Below are 24,391 nucleotides of genomic sequence, written 5' to 3'. Positions count from 1 at the left end.
TTCGCACTGTCAATTTCCGGAATAAAAAACCCAAAGAGCACACATTCCTTACTGTACAGGCTTTGGAGAGCAACCCTATAATATTTGCTGACAATAAACCAGAAATCTTGGACCCTTATGTAGGCACGATAAGTTATGCGGGTTCATTGGCTGACCATAGTTAATCCACTCCACATCGTATCCTTATGTTCTTAATGTCTACCGGCATAAAATGCCAGTGCCCCCTTTTTTTTACTGGCAAATGGCAAACTCCAATCATCATGCTGTACACACCCAAGATTATATTCAGTTCCATATACTTTTTGTCTTTTCCTAACCAATGAAAGCAAACCAATATAACCATCAAACATTACTGGCAGGTCAAAATTGATCTCCTAAAATCACTACAGGCATCCACTGACTTTTTGTACATCCTCACAAATCCTCCTTTACAAATCACTTTGATGTTTGGGAAATATTGGATGGTAGATTACCTCCACAAAATCATTATTGTTTTGTTATAGAATATGATCCCATTCTTGATTATGATGAAGTACATATACAAATGAAAACCATTAAAAGAAACATGCAGCCCTGTTGATGAAGATGATGAAACTTTCCATCCATGGCCATGAGAGATCAATCTATCTCTTACACCCTTGCAAAGGCTCTCTCTCATTTCAATACTTTCTTTGTCAATTTCGCAACTGCAATTTTGCATTTGACATTCCGCATTCTGTGAACCTACTGTCCAAAAAATTCTCACAGCTTCTGGAACATGACACGAGTGTTGCGTATCGGTGTTCATTAGCAAAGTTACATTAAACACAGCAATCATATTCCCATAGAAATAATTTGATTGGTAAAAATTCTGGCCTTTAAGTTGCTTGTCTCTCCATAAAAAGGATTTCGGAAGAACAAGAAAACTATCTACATTTCTATTGAATTATCATTAGTAAAAAAAGGGTTTATATAACTGCCCAGTTTTGCTGTAAAACACCTATTAACTTTCTATTCCGATAGAATGTTTGTACCTATCCTCTGCTTCAACTTGCTGCTCTCTCTAAGTCAAGATGCAATCTGATTCTTTTTTAATCTGTGAGCACTAAATTCTTGCGTGATTTTGAAAGATAAAGGAAAACTATAAATGAAAAAAAAAAAATTGGGTGGAGCAAAAAACCTCAAAGACATGATTGAAACAAAGACAATTGTTTACCATCTCGTCTAATTACTGAGTAACTCACTATAGTATATAAGAGCAGCTGCTAAATATAATTCTTTTATGCTTGCAAGATTTTCTACCGAGAAAGCTCATAGAGAATTCCAGATATTTTGATTAAAATTTGTATCTTTTTCCAATGGTTTTCTCTTCCCAATTTCTTTTTTCTATTCCAAACAATGCACCAGCCACTTTAAGCACAAGAAAAAAAATGCTGATCATTCACAGCTGACAACTGCCCAGTCACCCTGGTCAGTAATAATACATTTCATTTAAGCAAAACCCTCCTTTTTTGGCCTTCAAATGGATTCCAAATATCAGTGGGTTTCAAGTTTTCCTTATAAGTTCGGTCATTGCAAAGAAGTAAGCATGAAAAACAAATGTAGAAAGGCATAGGAGAACATTTTCTTATTTTGAATAATTAAGAAAGAAACTCAAACATTTTGAAAAATTCAGATTTTGCCATTGTGCATGTCCTACACACCAACATGGAAAAGGGTCTTAGAAACAAAGTTCACCTTAAACATTTTCCTTCAATGTGATACAAATGTGGCATTCATATGGTGAGAAAAAAAATCTAGGAGGGCGGATTGGTTTGACTAACTTAATCCTTTTTCTTTTAGTTATACTGGTCAATTTGGTAAAGTTTCGAGAATTTTACGAGAGAAGTAAAAAAGGCTGCATTATTATTAAGTTTCTCTCTTCATGTCTGTAACTTTGATGATGAGTGATAAATTTAGGGTGAAAAAATTGGTAATCAAGCACCTTCTTTCCTTTAGATTAGTGATGATACAAGGAAACATACAATTTGTTATCAGTTCCAGCTTTTAAGTGAACACTACTACCACATACTGCTACTTCCACGTATGTTCATTACATATCCATACTAGCTTTGAAAGTAACCTCGACTGCCAATCCATTTATATTTTCGATTCCTCATCCCTCTTGGCCAATCACAAATTAGCCTTATTAACCTTTTCAAACTGAAACAAAAAACCATTTGGTACTTGAAAACTACCATTCAGAAACGTTCTTCTTAATAAAAGGCATTAACAACTTCATCCTTATCGACCAAATCCATGGAAATTATCATCGTAACAAAGTGGACAGCTTCTCTAGGACTTCTCAGTCACAGGGGAGCTTAAACACCACATTAGATTAAAAGAAATTGTCTTGTTTTTGTGACTGTCATGTCAGTTTTTGGTTCTTATTTACAGGTGGCTGAGACTGTTTTTGGCATCACCTCGTGGTCGGTTCCTCTTCGGCTACCCCCGTTGGAGCACTAGTTCTCTCATGAATAACACCTCTGCATTTTCTGAGAGTAGATCTCTCTCTCCGCGATACGACTGACCTCTCTGGTCCTTCAGTCTGAATCCAAGTCCATGCTATCGTCGTGGAATACTTTGTCGTCTACGGGTGTGACCTTTGACACGGGTTGACTGACAGCGGGTGGTAAAGGTATTCTGCAATGACAATGAGCCAATTATTTGTGTGCAAAGGTCATTAAAGTAAGCAAACAGAGCACACAAGATGACATGTGTTGTGTGCGTGTACACGGTCCTCCCAAACTATAAAGACAACTTAACTCAGATATACATGGATCAGTTCTTAAAAGCCTCAGGGAATGTTTGTAACGCAGCGTACAGAAATTAGAGAAATTGAAAGAATTTAGGAAACATTGCATTTAATTGAAGTGACTTTTTGACAGTATTAAGTCCTGTTTCCAACACATGATACAATCTTGAACTAACCAACCTTTCAAGCCAAAAATATCATTCTTACAATACACAATCTTTTAGACAAACGAAGGAGTGTCCCCCCCCCCCCCCCCCCCCAGCTAAACAGGAAAGCAAGGGCTTGGTTTCTTAATCTATCTGTTTAGGCAATGGCAGTTTGCTCGCAATGAAACCTCTTAAAACAAGACGTGGTACTTTAAAGGGAAATGCCAATATTGCATCACGGGTAATGTAAGTATAATTCTACCGATGCAACTCTCTCCAGCTGCCATAAAATAGCAGATTGTTCTGCCAAGCTTGGAGAGGCGATAACATAAACATAATCACTGACTAATACCCATTAAAAGTGCAAGCTGTTATGGTCAGCTGATCAAAAAAACAAAAAACAAGGAAAGATAAAGCGACTCACTTCTTCTCCTCATCTTCGTCGCCAATCTCCATATCCTCTTCTTTCAGGATGTCGCCCTCTACAGCAGTCTTCTTTGTGCTCACCTCAGGTGCTGTTTTTACCTCCTTGTCTACCTCCCCATCCTCCTTCTCCAAGTTTGAACCTTTCTCGTTTGGAATTTCACCATAATCAGGTTCCAACTTTCTGAACTCCTCTGTCATCTGTAGCAAGCTTCTGGCTTTATCCCACCAGTCCTCACCCAACCTCTCCTCCTCCTCATCCTCCTCCTCATCCTCTTCTTTATCCCCATCATTTTTCTCTTCTCCTGTCACTTTTCCTTTGCTACTATTCTCCTCTTCCTTCTGCTCTAGTTTCGGACTTTTCTTCTTGCCCTCTGTCGGCTTTTTCTTTTTCGCTTTGTCATCATCTTCCACCGCGTCTTCTCTCCCTACGTCCGCCTCTCCTTTCTCCTTCTCTTCTCCCGTCTCTGCCTCCTGACTATTCCGTGACCCCGTCCGACCCCTCCGTTTGTTTTCATCCTCTAACACACTCGTACCGAAGGCTCTTTGAGCGAACTCTTCTAGACGGGAATCAAAATCTAATTCCAGGCCACCCCCACCGCCTCCACCACTCTCTTGCTCCGACTCCTCTCCTGATGAATGCGGAGAGTTAGGTGGACTGCCCGAAACTTTCACTTTTTCTCCCGTCTTTGGAATTTCTGCTACACCACCGTCGTCGTGTGCTTTATCGTCTTTCGGGATGACTGAACTCTCGTCGCCTTTAACTTTGACTTCCTCTTCGGCTAAAGTCTCTTTACTGTCGGAGACTTCCGGTTCCTTTTGCTCCACCTCGACTTTGTCGGCCTCCTTCTCTGCATTGTTCACTTGATCAGTTTCATCTTGAGGTGCTACGACCTCTTCCAAAGGCTTCGATGGCATATCCTCAGTTTCTTTCACTGAATTCTGTGATGCTCCGTTTATGCTCTCCTTATTAGCATCGTCAGTTTGAGCAGGCTCTGATGGAGGAGGTACTTCTTTCTCCAGGGTTTTCTGGACGGGAGCAACGTCTGTCTTATCATCGGTTGTTGAGACTGAGGCTGCTGGTGGAGTGGCTACCGGCTTCTCCTTCTGCACCTCTGTCGGTTTACTTGTTATTTCAGCGGAAGTGTTAGATTCTCTATTTACATTTGAATTTTCTGGAAAAATAAATAAATAGCAACAACAATAAAAGTCAACAAAAATGTCCAATTCAAAACAATTAAAATGTATGACATTTAGATGGTTTTAAGAACAAGTGCACATCCGATACAAAAGCAACGTAAGACCTAGGTTAACGTTAAATGACAATGAAAACTTCTGCCCCAATTATTACTGGCAAAGTTGGCTAAGTAATTTGCAACAGGGAGTGTGATTGGTATGAGTGTATAAAGTGTTGACATTCGTTCCCCTAGCTACAGACTTTCTCAATGCCTCAAATATTTTTGGTGAATTTCTCCGAGCAAACGGATTGCTATTTTCTTTAAAAGTACTACCTAGTAGGAGTAGTAGGATGGTATCAAATTTGTTCACAAAATACACAAAGCTTCATTACAATAAACAATTCTCGCATTAATACACCAAACCAACAGTTTCTGTGCCATAAACAAATGAACAACAGAAACTGACTCGGGGGAAATTATAAGTTACCCCAAAACTTACTAGTTTGAGAATTTTCCATTTTATGATATTTACCTGTCTCCTACACGTGTAACACACTCCAAATCTACCCTACCCTTAGAACTGGTAACATTCTTGCACTGTACCCTTCCTCCCCCCCCCCACCCTCACAATGACCCTTCTCCTTCTGCATCTACCCATTCCTCTATAGTACCAAACCTTACCTTCCTTTGGAGAGGGCACCTTTGTAGTTTTTCTCTCTTCCTCTTTCAAGTTTTCCTTGTTTGTTGCAGACTTGTTAGAACTGACGGGTTTAGCAGGTGCAGAGTTTTGCATCACAAAGACCAGTTTCAATTTATTGTAGAGGTATTCTGCTTTCTTGGCAACCTTTTCACTGTTCTTGTACCGTCTGATCTGAGAATTTTCAATAACGGGAGATCGAGCGAGTAACAATTTTGTCATAATGTAGTCGTGTAATTTTGAGAAATACCAATGAAACTACAGTATCAGCAAGCATTGAATACTGCTTCCATACAAGTTGAAGTGAACAAGCCAATATGATCAACGTAAGCAATATAGTATTGTTTGCCTGATTAAAACTAAATTTAATGAAACAGGTGCTGGGGAAGGGGCAATGACAAGAGCAAAGGGATATTGCACAATGTGCCTCAACCGGGGGAATGGGGGGGGGGGGGAAACAGCATTTTTCACAATTTTATTACTTGTTATCATGTGGGTAATGTGAACAATGGACCAAAATCAAAACTACAGCAATCCATTCGGAAGATGTAAAAATCTTACCTTCTTTATTGTTTGTACAAATTCTGCATGTTTCTTGAGTAAGACTGGATTTAGCTGCAGTTTGTCAATTTCTTCCATTACACGACAGCACCTTAAAGGATCCTAGCGAAATAGAATCCAACGACAGTAAATAAATTAAAAACAAAAATTCAACGTTGTGGGTAGGGGGGGGGAGGGAGGGCAGATACATGTCCATCATCAAGGGCTCTACAAAATACTGATGCTTCAATTTCAATGAAACTGACATGCACAGTCCATAAAATTATATAACAACAATCGTAATAATAATAATAATCATAAACTTTTGAGCCAGCCCCTTTTGGCTTCTACTGTCGTTCCTCGTTGCACCGCCCGATAAATTCAAGTAAGTTGCTCTGAAGAAGATCCTGGTAGGATCAAACTATTCAGATCCTCTTCTAACATGTCATGCATAAAGCATGCCAGTTTTTCTGTACTAAGTGATAAGCGGTACATTAGCGTGTTTACATCTATCTCATTCCACAGAACTGTCCTATATAGCTTGATGTTATCATCTCAGAACCTTAAAAAAAAAGAGAGAGATATATGCAACTCACAGGATTATCCACGCTGAGAGATTTCTTTAATTCTACGTGTAGGCCCTCCAACAGAGCATCTTGGTCTGGATCTGGAATCAAATCAAAGAACTCTTTTTGCAAGATGTAAATTGGTCATTGTGTAATTACCAAAAGACGTGGTGTGTACACCTACTAGAAGCTACTTTCGCCGCAACCGACACCCGGTGAAGCAGGTACAGTAAATACAAACTACCAGGTCTGACGTCAAACACTGCGTGGCAGATTGGACATGCTACTGTACTTTCTTTTTCAGTCATATGTGAAATATGGGAGTGTTGTGAAATATTCACCTTTGTTCAAACCAATTATTAACTGTGCCAACTATTTCCTTTTCTCACATCATTTTACATAATCTGTTTTAATGCATCCAATTAATTTGCACAAGTGGATGACAGGGACCTTACTTTGGTATCAAAATGTCGGAATTCATCTGCATGCAACTTCATGAGCTACACCATCACATGTTTACCACCACATGTACTAGTGGACGGCCATGGTGAGACCTTAACATTTCAAGTTTCAAAAACCATCAACATTGTTAGATAGTTTTCTACACTTATTACATGCTAACACTACATGTAATGTGATCAATTTGCAGTCAGAAAGTAACTTTCACTGTTGATACTTTCACCACGTAAAGATGTATTGGTAACATAGATAATTTGTACATGTTAACATCTGCATGCAAGATGGATTTTTGGGGGGTTGGGGGGGTTTGGGAGGGGAGGGAGGTGAGGGGCGGCAACATTGAATTTTAGGTTGAGTTTTAATAATGTATATTAATTTCTAAGAAACATATAGTATCAGTATTGTAATTTGCAATACAAGAATAATAAAGCACAATGAACAGATCTATAATCAATGTAGCTACTTACCATTGTGATTACTAACATTGTCACTGCCAAGAAAAAAACAAAAAAAACATTGATTTTAAAATTATTAAATTCTTTGAAATGCAAAAGTGTGGAGTCATGACACAAGTCACTAACTTGCAAAAGGGAACAGACTCCAGCAAGAGGGGAAAGGAAGAGAGTGGAGGGGGGGGGGGAGGGGAGGTGAGGAGCAGATCATGTGGATGAAGGGGAGCAGAGAGAGTCAGGAGAATTGCTGGCAGTGACTAATATTGACTGTTAAGTTGAAATAACTTGTTACAACTTACAACCTTAGCAGCAAATCAAAACAATTAGATGTTAAATTAATTAAGGGCAAGATATTGAGATGGTGCTTCCAGGTAGCAGGTAGATATATTTTGGTCTTCTTGATAATTTTTACATACATGATACGCAAGAAGTAAGTTTAGACATTTTTTAGATTTGTACTGAAATTCTATCATTATCTACTTCATATCAATCCATTTGCTATAATATATTATATTACAGACTATTTTATCGTTGTATGCTATTGGTAGTCCTATTTACATCACCCCACCCCCTCTTTATCCCCACCCCAATTTATCCCCACCCCCTCTTCATCCCCACCCTCTCTTCACCCCAACTCTTGTGTCCATCAGTTCCTTGGTCACCTTTATGTGGTATTAATATTGCCTTCAATTTCTCAAGCATTGAATATGACTTGTATACATACAGTAAAGACATGATTATCCCAACCTTGATTATCGGGCTCGGTAGTTCATAGATTATCTGGATCGGATTTCCAACCATTCTTATATAAATATAATACTGCATATGCACAATGCTTCAAGTTTGATGTTTACGCACACAGCTACAACAAACAACGTGTGACACAGCATTAAAGAGAATGATAAATGTCAAAGCAACTTCAAAGGGCTATTACACACATTGTACCATCTTCAACAAGTTAAGAAAATTGATTCGCCAGGATTTTGTTTTTCCTCTTAATTGGTGGGAGCTCCAGTTTAGACCTGTCTATATACACCATATTTAATTTTACAACCATCAGCTATACTTTCTTTATTCAAGCCAGCAACTGTAAATCTATGCTTTCCGGTTCAAAGTAGGGCTGTGTCATTCCGGTTAATTCACTAACCGGTTAACCGTTTCTATTAACTGAACGGTTAACGTTTAAACGTAACCCGTGTTGTTGCCTCAAAATAAGAGCCGAAAATCAGAGTTATATAGCTCAGATTATAATTCCGAAAGAGCGCCACCACTATTAATGCGGAAGTACATTCTCAAAATAGCGCTGCAAGTATCGTTTTTTCGTAACGCGTATGTCAAGAATTTGGTTGTATTTGCTTAGGTTTGACGATCGTTGCATTGATAAAGACGAATCGCGCGTTTTCATGAAGTTTTAAACAGATTTTTGTTTCTCTTTCAGTTCATCGGTAACTGTCACAGAGATATTTGAAGCAAATATTTCTTTGTTAATTGCGTAGCCCCTACTGTAATAGCGCAGGCATTGTATGGCAGTTATAAGCCTAATATTACTAGGCCTACTTAATATTGGCATTGTGTATTGAAGTTCGCGATCATATGGAGTGTTAGACTACAAGGCTTTCACCAGCTAGGCCAAGGTTAGGAAAGTCGGTTGTTAGGAAGTGATTACTACACAAGTGTACGGTAGTAGGGCTAGGCCTACGCAATTACAAGTACAACAATGGGTCACAGATATATTGAATTTGTGCATTGTGGCGGGGTAGGCACAGGGTAGGGGGGAAGTGTGGAGAACATTGTAAAATTTCCCGCGAACACCTTGTCGATTTCCCGCCTGAGTTCGCGCAGCAAACACAATTAGCACGCGTAGCATAATGGCGTGGGGTAGTCCCCCGGTGAGGTCATGTGGTGGAACCCCTTGTAGGGGTCCAGGGGTTAACGCCCCAGAAAATTTGGCGCGTCTGGCGATAAAATATTCGCAGCTGTGGATGCAAAATACTGACAACTTTTTTTTTAATTTAAATTGTCACGAAACTGATGAAAATTTTGAAATGACAAGTTAGAGTAGCCATATTTTGTTATAAAATGAAAAGATGTCTATCTGTCTTACAATCATTAAAAGTTTAACTTAAAAAAACATGCGATTTTATGAAACAACGTTCGGCAAAGCCCCATTCCTAGACTGTCTAACAATAGCTTGCACTATACTACAACTACGGTAGGCTACATTTTCCAAGGTACCTTGCCAAACAACTGTGAGCTCATCCCCTGTCTAACACCTGTGGTTAACAATTTTTTGGCATGTTGCCAAGGAACGTTTCATGGTCTAGAATTAATAAGGTCAGTCAGTAAAGGTTCGGTTAAGTTATGAGAATTATTATCTTAGACGTTTAAGAAAAGTAGGTAAAATATTATCTCCGTAACAGCTAGGTAAGTAAAACAGGCAACTGACTCCTCCGCATGAACAAGACAATCTATTCCACATGATACATGAATGTAAACCTTGTAATCACACGTTTAAGGCCACTTGGCATGATTAACTAAATGCTTAATATTGTTTCCATGTTCTTGTAGAAAACGTAAACTTCGCAATATACAATTAGTTGTGTTTTTGTAATTACGTGAGATCTGTAACCGACGAGGTGGTTAGGCTATTTGCTATACACTAAACTATGGTAGGATATTATTTTCTCTGTAATTTTGGAAATTCTAGAAAATACTTTTTCGCCGCTTAACACCAGATGTGTTCTTACGTTTTATTCATAATTGGGTGTACTAGAGCCTTGTTTACATGACATTAGTTGCATTTAGCACGATATGCCGGTTTCGCGTGAATTTTTCGAAAGTTTTTTGCTCGATCTTTCGTAAAATTTGAAAGGTGTACCAACTTACTTTTCGTACACAATTGGTTATTTCTCTACTGATTTTCAGAGTTTTTTTACAGTCAAGTGTATACGTTGTGCATTGAATATAAACTTATCGCGAATGCAAGAAAACGATGCGGGGATTTCCAGCAGACAAATGTTTTCTTTGCGGGATTACTGAGTCTGTTGAATGGAACACTGAACTGAAATTACATTATTATAAAGAAAATGTTTACTGCTTAAATACAATATAAATTTGAAAGGATTAGATGCAGGCTCGCCACGTTGTCGAACGGGGTAACAATAGGCGCTTCACGGGTCGCATACCGCTTGGTAATCCCTTCAATCGTACCGCCAATCTTACAAATCTTTTGTATGGATGCGTAATAAAGTTTGCAATTGTTACGTGATTTTCAGCAAGCAAATGTTGCGGTCTATTTCGGGAATAAAGTGATGTGAAGACGCGCCGTTGCAACTGCGTAATTGGCATTACAAAAACGGTTAAACTTATACGATGTACGGCGGACGTTTATCCGGCCGTTCGGTCGGTTAACCGTTTAACCGTTACAGCCCTAGTTCAAAGTGATGAAAATACAAAGAAAGTCCCATCAATTATTTGGCTGGAAAATATAAGAAAGTAAATACTCACTCAGAGGTATTGCTATTTTTCACTTGGGCAATTTTCTAGAACAGAAATGAAAGATTAACAAGTTTTATTGATGGAGTGATGTGGTTAAGTTGTTAACATAGCTGTAAACTTGAAATGAATCTTGTTTCTCTGTTCCATCTAAGCCAGAGTCGGGTACCCAGCTTTTTTTTTCAATATTTGGTCCGGAGCTTCGAGTACCTGTTACCCGACCGGGTAATGCTAATGGGTACCAGGTTCCCCCTTTTTGCTACCCGACTCAGGCGTAGCTCCATCCAAATGTTAATAACAAATACTTTATTCATTCAATATCGATGGTCATAGTAATCTTTTCCTGATATCATTGTGTAGTAAAGCAATCACAAATCACGACGGTTTAATTTTTTTGCCCAGAATCTTGGCCAATTCAAAGTCGACTTCGATGGAATGAAACATTCAGACAGCCCATCACCTTTGTTTATCCAAAACATGAATTGAACGTATTTGTGGGCAAGCGTATTGACCTTTCCGTTCATATCATAGCTGACATAGCAATCACTTAATGTATAACCGATGGCATTATGTAATATCTGGCTCCCTCCCACTCCCTCATAAGACGATTCCGTACCCGAGCAAGCCCTTCGATGGACACATATAACAGATTCCCTCCAATCAATCATTCTACGCTGTACTGAGTCCACATAATATAAGTGTTCACTGTATAGCATCGCTACGTATCACGGCCAATGCATTGCTCGCATGTGCACCCTATTAAAATTGTCCAAATTTTTAGTTTGCTAATTCTCTGTAGATGGGCTAAATGTTTGGCCAAAAGATACCTTGTTATGATTGTGTGATTATTAACTACACAATAGTAACAACAGTCAAAAAGAGTAGAGGGTTAGGGATCGGTATCTTGGTGATTATAATGGAATGCATAATGGGGCTTGAATCTGAAAGAAGACTGAGTACTAAAGAATCATGAACGAGGGACGAAGAATATTCCATAGCTTAAAATATGGAAGAATTAATTTATAATGCACAAGGTAAATTACAGCCATCTGACAGCAATGATGAAAGCTTCTTCACTAAATGAGTCTTTTTTGGGGAATGCATGTGATCACGAGAAAAACAAACACAATTTGAGAAATGATGTGCATGTTTGGCTGAAGAAATGGTAAGAACAATCCCAGAAGACTAATAAAGACATCCATACATCACATATACATATGCAAATTGTGATTACCTTAAGCTACCTTTCGTATTTCAATGCTTTCCTCTCCTTCATTTTGTGACATACCACAGTTTACCTGATATTCGTTCTTACCTTTTGTTGTTTCTCTGCTAGTTTCCTCTTCTCCTGTTTCCTCCTTTCTTCCTGTTTCCTCCTCGCTTCTTCTTCTTTCCTCCTCCGCTCCTCCTCTTTCCTCTTCCGCTCTTCTGATTTCTTTTTCTCCTCCTTCCTCCTCTCCTCCTGTTTCTTCCTCTGCTCCTCCAATTCTTTCTTCTTCTCCTCCTGTTTCTTCCGTAATTTCTCCTCCTTCTTCTTCTCCTTCAATTCCTGCTTCATCTTTTCTTTCTCCAGCCTCCTCTTCTCCTTGTCCTCTTTTGTGTCTTTCGTCTTTCCCTTGGCCGTCTCCTTGCTGCCTTCGGAGCCTCCTTTACTATCCGTCTCTTCTTCTTCCTCGTCATTCTCATCCTCCTCCACCTCTGCGTCACCCTTTTCTTCTTCCTCTTCCTTTTTTTCCCCGTCCGAATCCGGAGCGGTATCTTTCGGTTTCTTCTTTTTCTTCTTCTTCTTCTCTGCCTTCTCCCGTTTCTCCTCTTCCTCTTCCAGTCTCTCTCGTTCTCTCATCTCTTTGATCTGTTTCTCCTCCAGTTTCTTTTGTTCCTCTGCCAGCTTTTGCCGTCTCAATTCGTCTTTTTTCTTCCAGGACATGACTTCTCCGTCGGAATCACTGGAAACACTATAGAGAGAATAGAAATACTTATGAGAAAGAGGGAAGGTCACCAGGTAGTGGAGATGGTGAAGAAATATCAGAGTAGGATGTGGTGTACAATTACTTATTCATATAACAGAAACTTTAGCAACGAGTTACAGACAATATGTACTCAAGTCTTTGAACTACCCGTAGACTATCTAAATATTGTAAAGCTGTTCACTAGCCATGGAAGATTCTAGCTGGTATTTTTACATACCAAAATGGGTAAATTGCTGCACAAATGAATACATGTATACATAGCAGTTTTTTTAACTCACTCAACCATATTATTTTCAAAATATCATGGGAACCAAGTTTCCTAAACTTCCAAAATTGCCACAGAAAATGTGGACACAATTTGTATGCCCTATCATCAGCTGACCGCAGAAACATATTAAAGCAAGACAATTAACTTTTGCAGTTTGTATAACACCTCCGTATATTCTCTGAAGACCACTATGATTTACAAATTGTATGACACTGCATTGATGATAAATGAAACCGGTTTTGTGCTTAGAACCAACTCAATTGGATAGTTGTCTGCAAGGAGATATTAGTTATTTCCAGCATATATGCTAGATAGCTGGCCTGATTTTATTGACAGTAATTTCAACACAAATAGGATTAATACTCCATTGAAGGGATATTCCAGCCGTTGGACTTTCGTTTTGTTTGTTTCAATAGCAATACAATACAAACATACATACACAATTATTAAACAATACATCATAATGAAAATTAACAAAACATGTACATATGAATACAAGTTAGTAAGCTAAGTAAGAGTTGATTATTCAATGAAATGGAACATTTTGCATCTTTTAGGTCGAAACCACACCCCTCGTAGCAAAATGATGTAACCATCGGCAAGCCTTTTAAAGCCCCATCGGCAAGCCTTTAAAAGCCCCATCGGCAAGCCTTTTAAAGCCCCATCGGCAAGCCTTTTAAAGCCCCATCGGCAAGCCTTTTAAAGCCCTCACCTGGAGTCCGAGTCATCACTTATTGCTGCAGTCTTGACTGGAGTCTTCTTGGTCGGTGGCTTCTTAGCGGGAGTCTTCTTGGCGGAAGATTTCTTGGCCGGTGTTTTCCGGGCGGGTGTCTTCTTGACCTTATCTGTGAAGTGAATCGATGAGCAGCTCTCTCAAGGATCGAGTTAGTTTTAATCTATCGCTTTCATTGCCTGTTAGCCATTCTCATACCAGATTGACGCATACATTAAATGCTTTACAAAACCTTTGGTGTCACACCTGACACCCAATGCAAGAAGCAAATATTTCAGAGTACTATCAACAGCCAACTATTTTACAGTTGCAATTCTTTTCTTTTATCCTTTTCCAGTGCTGTCCTTTTCCCCAGTTTAAAATTTAAATACCGATGTAAAATGAGAAAGGTTGGAATAAACTTTGCCAGGGAATTGCACCAGAATGTATTTATTTGCAATCCCTTTTCTCTGAACCTGATTTTTCGGAACCATTTTCTCTGAACCTAATTCATATGAGAGTATATGCGTTGGTGCGAAGTGCAATTTGTGCATTTTCTTTGGCGATGTTTGGGATAAATATGAAATAGCTCTGTACTACTGTTACAAGTGATACCACAAAGATATTGCTCACCAAGTCCATCGATGGATCTTACAATTGCTTTGTACTTGCGAGAACCCCACCGACACAAAACCTCTTGGTCAATGGTCAGACCGTCTTCGAACGAGGGGATTTTATGGGCCATGACCGTCGAACGCTGGCCTTTATCTGATTCAGGTTCGAGCCATTCCACCATAACTCTGCAGTTTTTCTTGATTCCTGCAATTTCAGGTATTCATTTGAACACTTTACATGTTTGACATGTGAGCTTGCTAGATAGAATACCCATTTAATACAGAGGGATGATCTCCAAACATTCCCCCCCCCCCTTCCCCCATCATGATGCAAGATAATGATCATTACAGTACGCTGGAAAATATTCTCCCAGAGAATTTACAAAAAAAAGAGTTTGAATATCAATTGAACAGGATAACATGCAACAGATGCTTAAATGTCATGTGACTGAGCCTTTAACAAATCTCCACTTCTTAGAAAACAGCATAATTACGCATGCTTTACTATACTAACTAAACATTTGAAATTTCAAGATCAGAAACAGATCGCATGGTTTTAATATGATTCCGAAACACTAACAATGACCGGCTTACTGTCAGGCCAACTGAAACAAGGTGAAACAAACTATTGCTAACTCCTGCAAAATATGTTCTGACTTACTTCTGATAATCTTTGGTGAGAGGGACAGTCATAAACACAAGGACCCGAAACATGACATGCTGTAGCCGTTAACGTTATCTCAAGGAAAAGCTTTCGTAAGAGGATTCTTTCATTACTTTTAAAGACTATACTTCAAAATTCAAGCACTTTCGAAACCTACTCAAGAGGCTTTTCGTATTCCCTACTTTTCAAGACCATGTGGGAAACATGTTTGGGCAATATGCCGGAAAGAAGTGCTCGTCACTGAGAGGGAGGGGACTTTTTAAAAGATTCGTTTGAACCCCCGAGACATAATATTACAAATGAATGCTGGTTGGCTTATGGTCTTGCAACCAATTTTTCAATCCTTAACAGAAATTACACTTTCACAAGTGAAGCCCCTTCCAAATACAATCAACTTGACTATGTTCACCCATCCCAACAGATTTTTACCTTTGCTAGTAGATAGTTTTCTCTTGTCCTTCTTCTTAGCTACCAATGGTTCTTCTTCAGCGCTTGACAGTTCAGCGCTCTCTTCATCCTTGGCTGCCTCTGCCTCCTCCTCCCCTTCTCCTTCTTCCTCTTCTCCTTGCTCACCCTCCGGCTTAACTATTTCATACTCATCTCCTCCTCCTTCTGATGATGACGATGACGAGGAAGACACCAAATTTTTTGCTTTGCTTTTTTGAGCGGTTGAAGTTGACCGTTTTCTTCCCTTTGCCTTTGGGAACCGAAAGCACGGAATAATAAATATTTAATATCGCAACCAGAACATGTACATGAGGGAGGGGGGGGGAGGGGGCATTGGACAAGGGATGATCCATTCTCTGGAAATCCAAATAACTCCTAAATGAACACTGTGGCTTAAAAGACATCGATGACCATGTTAACTTAGATCAGTAAACTATCAGTAAACTAAGTACAGACTTGTAGTACAAGTACAACTGCAAGAATAAGAGTAGAACTCCCACGGTATTAGCACGACGAGTAGGACTAAAGAAATTCTAAATCATGAGTACAAAGAATGTAAATATGTATCTTTACCAGATTTTAAGTGGAAATAAAAAGCTTATAATGGACACCTGGCTTAAACCATCCTTGTTTGCCTTTGGGCAGACATTTTAAACCAAAAAGCGTTGTCCTAGAACAAACAATTAATTAAATTTAGAGAAAAGCATGATAGAAGTTACTTTAATGAAAGTATCAAAGTTGAGATGAAACTATCAAAGGATTTCTTCAGTAAAAACAGAAATCTCACCAATATTTCTTCATCACTATCCTCCTCAGAGTCAAGAGTTTTCATTGACCTTCCTCGTTTCTTAGCCTTGCTGTCATCTTCATCTTGGGAACTCTCCTCCACCTTTGACTGTCTCTGCTTCTTCTTTTTCGTTCTCTTTTTTTCCTTTGTTTTCCGTCTCTTTTTCTTTGGTTCCTCATCCTCGTCCTCCTCCTCCTCTTGGTCTACTTCGGAGGACGCGGCTGTCTTGATCTTGGGATCCTCCCTCTTCTTGCCTCCCACATTAAAATCCTTCAAATGATAACATTTTCAAATAATACAGAATGAAGCACATGACGATACATTTATTCATCATCCCTTTAAAACAATTGGATACTCTCTCTGCTCAAAGCCTTTTTGACCTTTGTGAACGATATTGCCGACAGCCTTAGGGATTCCTTGCCAGGTTTCACGTAAGAATATTTAATACAACACTGCAGACAAGATTTTCAAGTTTGGACCATGGCTGGCAGCAACGAGATTCTTGCACTACATATCACCTTCGTCCAGGCTTCACTTTTGAAGTTGCATCTTTTTTGAAAAGGAGACACCAACCCAACCATCATTATTGGTCTAAGCGGTAAAGTTAACAAGCAACTTTCTCTCACAGAGCTAAGGTAAATTTTCTGCTACCTGGGAGATATCACATACAAGGCTGAAGACTTGATCAAGTCTAAATATGACATCATCGAGCCACATGTGCTTCAATATTGAATGTCTTTCATTTTTCATGCAATGCATGTTTTCTATAATTCAGATGGGTTTTTGCAAGTGCTGAAATGTTAAAATGCTGAACCTTGTAACATGACCTAATAATGATGACTTGGTTTAGCGTCAACACTGCTAACATTCAACCTAGTAAATATCAAAAGAAAAACTAAGAGAAACTAAAAGAGTTTAAGCTCCTAGTGGCACTATGACATCACACATTTACAAAAATGACAGATCACAGACAAAACCATTTTAAACTAGGATATTATAATTATATATAAAACTGCTATATTATATTTCCTGGTTTTTTAGTTTTTTGTCTTTAAGGTATCTACTGCTTATTGCATAAGATACTCTACAACAAGACCACCACAGATATAGTATGAAGGTAACACCTCGTTTTCCTGAAAACTGGTGTATGTGTATAGTCCGAAAAACTTATGAATAGAAAAGCCAAAAGAAAATAATACATCTTTGCTTTATCTCAAACCTTTGACAAAATGGCACAGCTGATGCATCTTTTAAAACTTTGGCCATCTCGCAACTTGTGCTTTTACCGTTTCAAGTATTTTACATATCATTGATTGATTGATTGTAAGAATAATTTGGTGCTAGGGACAGACACAAGTACAAAACTTACATCATCACTGCCTCGCAACTTGTGTTTTTACTTTTTCAAGTATTTTACGCATCATTGATTAGATTGATTGTTAGAATAATTTTGGTGCTAGGGACAGACACAAGTACAAAACTTACATCATCACTGCCTTCGTCATAGTCTGGCGTCGGGATGTCGTCATAGTCTTCATCGTCGCTCGACGTCTTGTGGACTCGCTTGGAATTTTTCTGGAAAGGATATGTGCAGCAAGAAGTGAATATCATATTGACACCCACACATGATAATCACCAGATGAGAAAATAGATAACACATGAGAAGAAAAAAAAAAAAGCATGGATGATGACAACATTGGATGACCTTAATATGGTAGAACATTTGTAACCAGCTTGGAAAAGGGAATATCTGAAATCAGTTTATCTGTGGCAGAATATCTTACCTTGTCTTTGGGGGCTTTTCGTTTCCTTGGTTTCTTCACGATCTTTAAATGAAATAGAGACAGAAAAACGTCAGCAGAGGGTAGACCCGCCCCTCGTGCTTACTGCAAATGATTAAAATAGTTGTTAAATAAGTGGAATGGATTGACGTCTGCATTCTGTTGGGCATCAGACCTTTTCGGTCGTTAAAAACATAAAACAACATACGCCGTGCTCAAGTAGAATATACATTCTTTTTTTCTGTCCATTGATGGCATCTTGCAGAGTGTGTGGTATACATTATGTAGGTGAAACAGCAGCAACTCTCAAGTAGGATATACATTCTTTCTTTCTGTCCATTGATGGCATCTTGCAGAGTGTGTGGTATACATTATGTAGGTGAAACAGCAGCAACTCTCAAGTAGGATATATATTCTTTCTTTATGTCGATTGATGGCATCTTGCAGAGTGTGTGGTATACATTATGTAGGTGAAACAGCAGCAACTCTCAAGTAGGATATACATTTTTCTTTCTGTCCATTGATGGCATCTTGCAGAGTGTGTGGTATACATTATGTAGGTGAAACAGTAGCAACTCTCAAGTAGGATATACATTCTTTCTTTCTGTCCATCGATGGCATCTTGCAGAGTGTGTGGTATACATCATGTAGGTGAAACAGCAGCAACTCTCAAGTAGGATATACATTCTTTTTTTCTGTCCATTGATGGCATCTTGCAGAGTGTGTGGTATACATTATGTAGGTGAAACAGCAGCAACTCTCAAGTAGGATATACATTCTTTCTTTCTGTCCATTGATGGCATCTTGCAGAGTGTGTGGTATACATTATGTAGGTGAAACAGCAGCAACTCTCAAGTAGGATATATATTCTTTCTTTATGTCGATTGATGGCATCTTGCAGAGTGTGTGGTATACATTATGTAGGTGAAACAGCAGCAACTCTCAAGTAGGATATACATTTTTCTTTCTGTCCATTGATGGCATCTTGCAGAGTGTGTGGTATACATTATGTAGGTGAAACAGTAGCAACTCTCAAGTAGGATATACATTCTTTCTTTCTGTCCATCGATGGCATCTTGCAGAGTGTGTGGTATACATTATGTAGGTGAAACAGCAGCAACTCTCAAGTAGGATATACATTCTTTCTTTCTGTCCATTGATGGCATCTTGCAGAGTGTGTGGTATACATTATGTAGGTGAAACAGTAGCAACTCTCAAGTAGGATATACATTCTTTCTTTCTGTCCATCGATGGCATCTTGCAGAGTGTGTGGTATACATTATGTAGGTGAAACAGCAGCAACTCTCAAGTAGGATATACATTCTCTTTCTGTCCATTGATGGCATCTTGCAGAGTGTGTGGTATACATTATGTAGGTGAAACAGCAGCAACTCTCAAGTAGGATATACATTCTTTCTTTCTGTCCATTGATGGCATCTTGCAGAGTGTGTGGTATACATTATGTAGGTGAAACAGCAGCAACTCTCAAGTAATATATACATTCTTTCTTTCTGTCCATTGATGGCATCTTGCAGAGTGTGTGGTATACATTATGTAGGTGAAACAGCAGCAACTCTCAAGTAGGATATACATTCTTTCTTTCTGTCCATTGATGGCATCTTGCAGAGTGTGTGGTATACATTATGTAGGTGAAACAGCAGCAACTCTCAAGTAGGATATACATTCTTTCTTTCTGTCCATTGATGGCATCTTGCAGAGTGTGTGGTATACATTATGTAGGTGAAACAGCAGCAACTCTCAAGTAGGATATACATTCTCTTTATGTCGATTGATGGCATCTTGCAGAGTGTGTGGTATACATTATGTAGGTGAAACAGCAGCAACTCTCAAGTAGGATATACATTCTTTCTTTCTGTCCATTGATGGCATCTTGCAGAGTGTGTGGTATACATTATGTAGGTGAAACAGCAGCAACTCTCCAAGGTATTTCAACTGGTTACAAATCCACAGTCAATGTTTTGCAGATTGAACAGCCACAAATCCACAGTCAATGTTTTGCAGATTGAACAGCTACATGGGCTGCACGTTTCGACTTTCTGAAGCACACTTCACCTGAAACCATTTAACAAGGTACTAAACTTTGCCTTACCAGGAACAGATTGTGGACCAATTTTTTATCAGTTTCCAAACCATCAACTTGACTTTTAACTAATTTGATTACCTCTTGCTCGACCTCTTCTTCTTCCTCCTCATCTTCTTGTTCTTCTTCCTCCTCATCTTCTTGTTTTTCTTCCTCCTCATCTTCCTCTTCTTTCTCCTCATCTTCTGGTTCTTCCTCTTCTTGGTCTTCCTTGTCGACAACATCTGGTTCTGCTACCCCCTCTTCTCCTCCTCCTTTTTCTCCTTCTGACACTTCCTCCTCCTCTGTAGATTGCTGCTGAGGGACATTAGAAGGCAAATTAGAGTACATGACAAGTAACACAGGCTCAGTATAACAAAATTTTAGATACCTTCACTTTTAAACAGAGTGGTGGTGTACTATATCAAGAGCAAAAAATACATCATCACATAAAAGTTGTTAACGAAAAGTTAAACGGCAGATGTAGATACATTCCCATTCTGTGTAAATGCATGACAAAACCAGAACAAAAAAGATGGAAAGACAATACTCCGTCAAATGAAGGAGTCTGCCGCACTCTCTGAATTCACTGGCTGTCTTGTAAAATGCACTCACTTAAAAATCTGGAGCACAAAATGTCAAGTGTATAAGACTAATTGAGCTAGCCTTACCATCTTTTGTGAGAAATGTAGACTATAGTTGTTGTTATATTCATAACTTTGGTGAGGATTCATTTGATTTTTAACCAAACACTGTAGGTACATGTGATGTACAGTGATTCCCCTCCTTCTCAGCAGCAGCCCCCCCCCCACCCCCATCCACCCACTGTTAACTTACTCATATCATGACTCGCACCTCTTGTTAATATCTCAGAAAAGGATCGACTTACGTTTCCCAGATATGTGGCATCTGGTTTGTTGACAATTTCCCACAGTCCTACGTTGAACGCTTCGTAACGTCTTTCCTTGCCAAATTTTGCTTTGTATTTCTCATATGGGAAGAGATCTTTAGCTCCCATGATTGCCCTGAGGAAGAATGAAAGGTTATATACTAGGAAAGGGATGAGGAGAAGAAGAAAAAAAAAGGGGGGGGGAAAGGGGCCAGAAAATGATTCATTGAGAAATCTAATTTTCAATATCAGATATGACACTACCAAAGTAAAGATATGGTATATAGCAAAGGTAGCAAAGTCTCACAGCCCCGCTGACTCACAACATGCATACTGTTGCCATAGAAGTAACTGACTATATTATTACACACACTGATGGCAAGAGTACCTTCTGTTTTCCCGGTGAAGTCTATAATTTAGTTAAACTTGGTGTCTAAACACCATAAGTAGTGTGTGTCTATTGTTGTTTACTTCCCTTCCCCCTTCCCCCTTTGTCCATGGAGTTCTTTGTTAGGCCATCGCTTGCAAAGTGTTAGTTTACTTACGTTTCATGAGTTCCATAGAAGAAAATTGGATACTTGTTTGATGGTAGTTTGACCCCTCCTTCAGGAACTTCATCTACCTACAATATATATTTAAAAAAAAGAAAAAAAGAGGAAATTTAACTTCTTGTACAACTCAGCATCGAAGAGATCTGTTCATTCCCTGTACTAGTGAAGACAATAATTATTTCGAACAGATTCTTTCCACCTCCATTTCTGTTCTTCAAAGATATTCAAACGGCTTGAAATACAACAACAATTTCCATATCAACCATATACACTCGTTACCTCACTTTCAGTCATAGCTCCCAAAATACACACACAAAAAGTCTAATGTAAAACAAAACAGTAGCATAACCCCTTGCCAAATGTGGTGTATGTCTTGTTAGTCCAACCTAGGCAATTTGACCTTTAGAAATGTTTTTTTTTTTTATGGAAAAAGAACCCAGCAAAGAAGCCCCTTGATATATTTTGGGCAATCTGGACAAAGTGAATCAGTGCCATTACAACCATGTTTCACTGTTTACTGTACTCTTTAAATTTGTGGAGGGAGGGGGGGGGCTTGTGGTATTTTTGTTTCAAAAGTCATTTTTCCCAAACCATATATCAGATATGTTCTGGTGATGTAGTTTTCTTATTTTCTATGATTAATATGAAAAACCTCTGAACTGTTCTCTTTTAAACTCCTCTGAAAGTAGTATTCCCTGCCTACACTTCCATAGTATTAGGTTACTTAAAACATTAAAACAACATTTATGTACTTACCCTTGCTGGCCAATAGGGCCAGCCCTTCATTTTGGCAAAAACTTTGTCGCCAGGTTTGAAGTCTGGCTTGGGCATTTTCAATTATGAGATGTGTTCTGTGACATGAGAACATGAAAAAGTTTAAATAAATACCAAATTGGAGATTCGTTCACTTAAAGCAGCTTTTTTAAATAGATGTTAGCAAATATGTGATCATATGTTGTTGCAAATTTGTTTTCCAACATCAATGAAAAATTTGCTTTTCACATATGGATCTAAGAACCTGTCATTCTTAGTGTGAACGAATTGATGTAGTTCATATTCAACTTCTGATAACCAATTCCCCCTCCCCCTTATCCCTTATGGAAAAAAAACCCTATAGATATAGATATAAATGTAAAAACTTTTATTCTGTAAGCTGGTATCATTTGGGACCTTAATTCTACTGCAGCCAAAATATTGTTAAACCACTTCAAGTATCAAATGGAAGTATTTCAAGCTGAAATGAGGCAATCAATTTGTTATTAAATTTATCGCTATTTGGATATCATTCTACATTGGGCACCTATCTTCAAAGTATTGGACCAATAACTCTTTCAGTAATTGCACAATATAAACTCAATATGAAAATAAGCAATATCTAAATCGAACACCAAAAAATGGATTTGAGTCATATGATAATTTCTTTAGCAGCTCATAGTTTCCATTTTTTCAATTTGGTACCTGGCCTACCACAACTTTCAATCTAGACAGCTATTCATGTCAAGTTTGAAATCATTTGAACCCTAATGCTGTACCCAAAGGTGTTCCTATTGTATGGCACACAGTTTTTAAGTTGCAAGATGTCTGGGTGTACCTGTAAATATTAATACGTCATCAGTATTGTCTGATGACCAGATCTATACCAAAGTATTGCTGGCCTAGTAGTATGAATAATTGGCTATATGTAGCGAGCATGTTATGTATTGCACATAGCACATTTAGCCTATTTGTAATGTTGATTTGGAAGTTATCACTTGGAAGAATTCGGTCAATGTGATTGATTACTAATAATTATTAACAACAATACATTGCACTTTCTAAGCATTCATTTAAACTTGTAAAAAGTTAACAACCTTTTAAAATCTCTAATCCTGAAAACATATTCTGGTAACCTCAATGGACTACAAGTGCAATACTATATATATATATATATATATGTATATATGTTGGAAGCGTCTGTGGTTGTACCATGGCATATATATTATTACCTGACATTATATGAGGCCAAGATTTGCATTTGCACATTCTTCAAATGGCATGAGGTGTGATTCTTCTTTTTTTCTGTTGAAAATGTATGAACTTTACTTTAGCTTAGGCCTACATATGCCAGAAAGTATCACTGGTGCTGATCAGCTTTAGCAACTGATGCATGTGATCCTACGCTATGTGACAAATATGTACTAAACCCCTTTGGTTTTTCGGCTCTGTGAAGACTTGAAACTTGCGTGAAGTGGAGCAAGTTTTTCTTGTACAGAAGTCATAACTCATAATTTTCTTGAAATTTGTTAGCGTGACAATAAACGCAAATCTCAAACTTTCATTCCCCACTACTGCACTAGTCTCAGTATTGCTGTTTAAATCGATGTTCGACATTTCGCAAATGCAACTCAAACTGTAAGTCTAACTTCAACTACAGTTTTACTAATATAGTAATACTACTAGTTTTACAGTCACTAGCCTAGTCCTAACTCCTATACGAATACGATGAGCTTGACGTCTCCACATTTGACCTAGTGTTATGGATTCCCTATGCTTCGCAATAGGCGAACAACAATTCACCAGGACATTGTTCATAGCCTAACAAATCTCGAGCAAGTGCTAGTGCTACGCTTAACTCACATAGCGTAGGCCTAGAATCGAAATAAGACATTACAAACGTAAAGAATACAAGAGCTTTTGTTGTTCTAGAAACGTACATTACACATACAATGAACCACATCGACAGACACCGAAAATGATGAACGCAGCAGACAATGTCTTCTTGATAATCGACAGCAGGTTATCTGTCCCTTTCTGAGCAAACCGCCATGATGATTGTTTGGGTCACATTATTCATATTCATGAGCAAAATTAACATTTCCCGGGAACTTGCATATTCATTAAAGAAAACTTTTCCACCAAT

At 38.5% G+C, this 24,391-nt stretch overlaps 1 protein-coding gene across 3 annotated transcripts; it reads right to left on the bottom strand.

Annotated features, from left to right (window-relative positions):
- Positions 1-410: 410 nt before the first annotated feature.
- On the bottom strand, positions 411-24,324 carry LOC139966623 (uncharacterized). 3 transcript variants are annotated; one of them, XM_071969850.1, is made up of 19 exons: positions 24,186-24,324; positions 22,249-22,343; positions 21,487-21,563; positions 20,942-21,077; positions 20,155-20,367; positions 17,976-18,017; positions 17,677-17,766; positions 16,192-16,461; positions 15,387-15,654; positions 14,313-14,498; positions 13,680-13,812; positions 12,045-12,684; positions 10,742-10,776; positions 7,250-7,272; positions 6,354-6,424; positions 5,779-5,880; positions 5,202-5,391; positions 3,344-4,517; positions 411-2,661 (listed from the first exon to the last, which is right to left on the bottom strand). In XM_071969850.1, the coding sequence occupies exons 2-19, from the start codon at positions 22,321-22,323 to the stop codon at positions 2,562-2,564; spliced, it is 3,825 nt and encodes a 1,274-aa protein (XP_071825951.1). In that variant the 5' UTR covers positions 22,324-22,343; positions 24,186-24,324; the 3' UTR covers positions 411-2,561. The 3 variants fall into 3 exon arrangements, with proteins under 3 accessions (XP_071825951.1, XP_071825952.1, XP_071825953.1); XM_071969851.1 differs by having other exon boundaries at positions 24,197-24,305; XM_071969852.1 differs by lacking the exon at positions 14,313-14,498.
- Between the last annotated feature and the right edge of the window lie 67 nt (positions 24,325-24,391).

This window comes from Apostichopus japonicus, chromosome 4 (assembly GCF_037975245.1).
Source record: "Apostichopus japonicus isolate 1M-3 chromosome 4, ASM3797524v1, whole genome shotgun sequence".
Taxonomy (NCBI): Eukaryota; Metazoa; Echinodermata; class Holothuroidea; order Aspidochirotida; family Stichopodidae; genus Apostichopus; species Apostichopus japonicus.
Note: the sequence above shows the minus strand (reverse complement) of the source record. Positions and strands in the feature narration are given on the sequence as shown.